The sequence below is a fragment of the Protopterus annectens genome, chromosome 6.part0 (assembly GCF_019279795.1).
Source record: "Protopterus annectens isolate FY-2018-M chromosome 6.part0, PAN1.0, whole genome shotgun sequence".
Lineage (NCBI taxonomy): Eukaryota > Metazoa > Chordata > Ceratodontiformes > Protopteridae > Protopterus > Protopterus annectens.
In genome coordinates, this window is record NC_056737.1 from 227,259,842 (window position 1) to 227,265,257 (window position 5,416).

Here is a 5,416-nt window from a genome sequence, read left to right on the forward strand (position 1 = left end):
TCCTGAATGATGTTATCACTTTCAACAGGTTGAACGGCTCTATCTTATAGTGGAAGGAATGAGTCCATAGGGTGTGCAGGAGGTAGTGTAATGCTCAAGTTTGGAGAAGGATTCCCAAAAAAGTTGCATTATTCTGAAATCTGCAGATAGACCACCATTATGTGACAACCCTTTTTTGGGCTAGTGATAAAGGAGCATCAATCTTCACCACTGACACCAGTGGGATGACATTTTAATGGTTTATTTCCATTATTTTCTCGTAAAGTAAGCTAGCTGGTTAACCTCTGCTGTTCCAGTGTTCTGGGTTACAGTATATACATTTAATCAGTTACTGCCTGCATGTATATTTCCTTTATGTCCAGCATAACCCACTGTTGATAAATTTTTCAGTACTAGCAATTTTACAAATACATTTTGATATTCAAATGCCATACAATTCTAAAACATTTGTAAGATAATCATCTGTACAAGTCAGTTTGGTATTCAAATACTATACAGTTCTAATAGATTTGTAACATAAGCATCTGTACAAATCAGTTTCATATTCAAATGCCATACAGTTCGAGTACATTTGCTAATACATTTGAACATAAGCATCTGTACAAATCAGTTTGATATTCAAATGCTGTACAGTTCCAAGACATTTGTAACACAAGTATCTTGTACACATATGTTTGATATTTAAAGGATATCATTCTTTACGAAATTCCAGCTAGCTATGCTGGCACTAGCTCATATCATCACAGACTATACTATTGCATTAAAAAAATAAGAACTAATAGAGAAACATAGAGAAAGGTGATTCTAAATCATCATGTTAGCTGCCAGATGGTTATTAGTATGCTGATGATATATACTTGGCCAGAAAAAAACTAAAGCGGTCTATACATCTATAACAATCACTAGACAATTAGGTAAGCCAAGCATTCAGTCATCATAAATTATCTTTACAAATGGACCTTCCTGTCTACAGGACCCAATAGAATTTGGTGATGCCAAGAGCCATTTATTATTTTGATAGCTGTCTGTGATGTGCATTGTATTGTTATGCATTGTGTAACATAGAATAGATTAGTTAATGTAACTGTGTCACATTAATGGTCTAAAAATGTTATATAATGATATTCATTACATATAAATTAAAAAGTAATGCTTTTGTGACTTGCCTGGGGAAATCTGTAGAGTCCCAGTAGCCTAGCAATGGGAATCGATGTTGAGGAGAATGACTCAGCAATCGCAGCTACTGCTGAAGAAAGACGCTGACACTGATAATTTGGAATTGTCTTTCTCTGCCCTGTAAGCATCCTCATTGCACCCTCAAGAGCTCCTGCAACAGTTGTACAGGAATCATAAATCACATATCCAAGTGTAATATTTGGCAGTAGCTGTAGGTCTTTGTGGATCTCTTCAGTTGCAAACAGCATGGCCAGAAGTCTTTCATATACTGTAAAATGAAATCTCAAAAAACACAAGCACATGTTCACTCAGAATTCTAAATAATACTTTTGACAGTATATTAGCATATTGTAAAATACTGCAGTGCATATAGTCTTCTACACACAAAGCATAACTGAAAGGGTTCATCGATTTGCTGGAGCCTTCAATTTCCTGTCATTTATTTATTCATGTTTTAGGTATTTAGTTACGTATGTATGTATGCATGTATTTATCTACTTATTTATAGTATTAAAATCCTTATGCAATCTAAGAAGCATACTAATCAAATTAAAATAATTTCAGTACCCTCTTCAGACATAGTTTTAAATACTTAATATAATCGTTGTACAAATTAAAATAATTCCAGTACCCCAGACAAGCAAAAGTAGAAAATAAGTGTGGCGAGTATAGAACAAAAAATAGAACACACTGTTAAAATAAAAAATTGTTTCTTGTGTGGAATTCAAAAAGATAGCATTTTGGGGACTTCCCGATGAGTTATCATATCCTGCAACACAGGAAGCAAGAACACAATATTCGAGATCAGAGTACCTGACATAGTTACCCATAGCAGGAAACTTATTTTCAGTCACAGGAAGGAGAGGTTGTCTTGTCACAGGAGGTGTAAGAGTGTTATGGGCCCACACTACTGAATAATTTGCACATATATGGTATGTCAAACTTTGCAAGCCTTATAATAGTTAACAGTTGGGATAATCCCCAAATCACTAAATTAAGCTTCCCTGAAGGTTGCAGCTGGAAAAGGTCCAGATGACAAGGTCTAAAAAAGTTAAGCCTTCTAACTCCAAAGTATCAAAAAGAGGACCTACTCCAAGAGTCATGGTAGAAGTAATTATCCTGTGTGCGAGGACAAACCAGTGACCAATTGGTCACAGCCATACCTCTCAACCTCTTAGAGCAAGAAATCTGGACAAAGCCATAAATAAAAGTGGGACAAAGGCCTAACAATACGGGCAAATTTTAAATATTACTTTTACAAACCTAGGTAATAAAATAACATGTTTTGCATTAGCATGGATTTTCTGAAGGGTATGAAGCCTGAAACTTCAAATGTCTGACATTATTTTCTAACTTCAATCTTAAATGATTTGCACTAATTTTCTAGGAAAAAAAACACAATTTTATGAAAAACAGATCAAGAACATGAGGGAAAATCTGGACATTCTGCAAAAATCTGTACAGTTGAGAGGTATGGTCACAGCATGGATTACCTCAATGAGTCATACTTGAAGATAGTAATAGAAACAATTTGTTGACTTGCATTTGTTATACACAGAGCCCTTTCCAGTGACAGTTACCCACCTGACAGCAAAGGACACTGCAAATAGTACTCCACATCAATTAAATTTGATTGGTCAATCCAAGCCCCTGTTTACCTGTAACAAAATGAAAAACAACTGCATAATTTTTCATAGGTTCATAGATAGGTACTAGGCTATCTGCCCAAAGGCTTTTATAGGCCTAGCCAGAATGTGTTGTCTTTTGCCACCCCCTTAGATTAGTTCCCTGTGCCTCTGTCCACCAGAGCCACTGAAGTGATCCCCGACGTAAACTTTCTGTTTCCCATCCACTCATCAAGGTTTTTTTTGAAGAGTGTTAGCAAGGAGCTCTGCCTAATGTAGATTGGGATCGTGTTCCAAAGCATGGGAAGTCTCTGGGACAGGAATCTATCCCTCCAGCACATCCTATTTATTGTTGTGGTGAAGTTTAGATCCCTAGAGCGTATGGCTCGAGGGGATAAGGTTTTCTTTAGGTGGAGCATGTCCATCAATTCTGGGTTTGGACATGGCCTTGTATGTCAGGCAGAGATCACCTCTGAGTAGGCGGTATGCAACCGAGTACAGCTGTAGTTTCTTCAGTCAAGCTGCATAGAGCATCTGTTTGAGGCCATGATCCTCTTGGTGAGGTACATCTGTGGTCTTCCCAGCTGTTGCAGGTGTCTTGTAAGGTACATCCCAAATGGGGCGTTGTACTCTATGACGGGTCTGATGAGTGATGAGTAGAGGGGCACAATGATCTCTTTTGACCTGGATGCGAACCCTTTTTATGATTAGGTGGGCCACGTAGAAGGATTTTCTAACCACTTTGGCAATGTGATTATCAAAGGTGAGATTACTATCTACTTGGGTCCCCAGATCCCTTATTACGTCTTCCATATTTAGGGGACTACCACCTATGTGGTAGTTTGTGGGTACTTTGTTTTTTCCAAAGGGGATGACTATGCACTTTTTGGCATTTAGCTTGAGGCCATGATTTTGACAACAGGTATCCATCTCAGTGAGACCCTTTTGGAGGATGTCTGTGTCATCTGGAGAGTCAATTATAGCCCCTAGTTTGCAGTCGTCTGCGAACTTGGTCAGCCATAGTCCTCCTGTGCTTGCCTGTACCTCTGAGAAGTATATGCCGAACAGAAGGGGTCCTAGGACTGAGCCCTGGGGAATGCCACTTTTAACCAGTTTAGAGTCGGACCTAGCTCCCACAACTCTCACCATGTGGGTTCTAACCGTGAACCAGTTGGCAATCCATCTTGTGACATAGGGGTTTATGTTCAGGCTGGTGAGCTTGTCTATAATACCAGAATGGGGAATGGTGTCAAAGGCCTTAGCAAGGTCTAGGTAGGCTGTGTGTACCATCTTTCCCTCATCTATAACCTTGGTAACTGTCTCAAAGAAGTCCACCAGGTTTAGGAGGCACGATCTGCCCTTAACAAAGCTGAACTGGGTAGGGTCCAGTGTTTGGAGGTACCCAATGTCTCTGTTAATGAGTTCCATGATGATGCACTCCATAGCCTTGCAGATCAAGCTAGTCAGGCTTATAGGGTGATAGTTCCTGGGGTCTGTTGTGGCTCCACTTTTGTGGAGTGGAATAACCATTTCTGTGTGCCACTCTATGGGTACATAGCCTGTGGAAAGGCTGAGTTTGAACAGTGTGTTTAGGGGAGGGGATAGTTTGTCTTTGAGCTCATGTAGGACGCAGCCTGGGACACCGTCCGGTCCCATTGATGTTGTGTTTTTGGCTTTGGAGAGGGCTGTTTTAACTTGAGTGTCTGTGATTTCAGGGGCTGTACATTCTTCTGGTATGGTTATGGGCCCTTTTGGGGGTGAGAGGGGTGTGAAGTTTGTGCTGAACCTGTCTGCCAGGATGTTGGCGATATCGGTCGGTTCAGTGTATTTTGTGCCATTCTGCACTAACTCTGAGCAGATCTAAGCATTGCCACTTAGATCCTTGACATAGCTAAAGAATGCCTTGTGGTTATCTTTGGAGTCCTTGGCAATTTTTCTTTCAAAGCTCACCTTGGATGATTTTATGAGGGATCATAGTTTCTTGCTGATACTGATCAGGGATGTATTCCCTTCTTGGGATTTTACGCTTTTCTTTACGCTTTTCTGTACTAGTTTCCTTCTTCTATTGTATAGCTTGTTTATAGCAGGAGTCCACCAGACTGGTTTCCTTTTCTTGGAGGAGTGAGTCTTGGTTTTGCTTGGGATGGCATGATCCATGCATTCTTGTAGGTGCCCATAGAATGCATTAGTAAAGGATTTTGCAGCTTGGACAGCGTTATCCTTCAGCATGGGGGCTTTGAAACTTTCCACCTCGGTCTTAAGTAATGTGGTTTGCTTTTGAAAAGTTTTTCACTGTGGTTTTCTTGTCTGGGGGTGGGGGCGGAATGTGGATATCCAAAGTGATTTGTTTATGGTCAGATCTAACCAGCAAGGGGCTGACCTCCAGTGTGGAACACCAGTTGCCCATGTTGGTGATGACCAGGTCCAATATGTTGTCACCTCTGGTGGGAGTGTTGACAAGTTGAACCAGGGTGTTTGAATTTATAAATTCTAGGAGATGTTGGGCAAGGGAGTTAGTACTTGAATAATTCTCCCAGTTAATGTTTGGGTAATTGAAATCACCCAATATTAGGGTGTTTGGTAGGACCTTTATGTTTCCCAGTGTTTCCAGAAAT

The 5,416-nt window shown here is 40.1% G+C and overlaps 1 protein-coding gene across 1 annotated transcript in view; it reads right to left on the reverse strand.

The window, feature by feature from the left end:
* Positions 1–1,996, reverse strand: part of LOC122803807 (extracellular calcium-sensing receptor-like) — a 267,399-nt gene extending 265,403 nt beyond the window's left edge. The window contains exons 1-2 of the mRNA XM_044073493.1: positions 1,990–1,996; positions 1,167–1,444 (exon numbers count right to left, since the gene is read on the reverse strand). Of these exons, the coding sequence (XP_043929428.1) occupies positions 1,167–1,444; positions 1,990–1,996 (285 nt within the window). The remainder of the gene's footprint in view (positions 1–1,166; positions 1,445–1,989) is intronic.
* Positions 1,997–5,416: the final 3,420 nt, after the last annotated feature.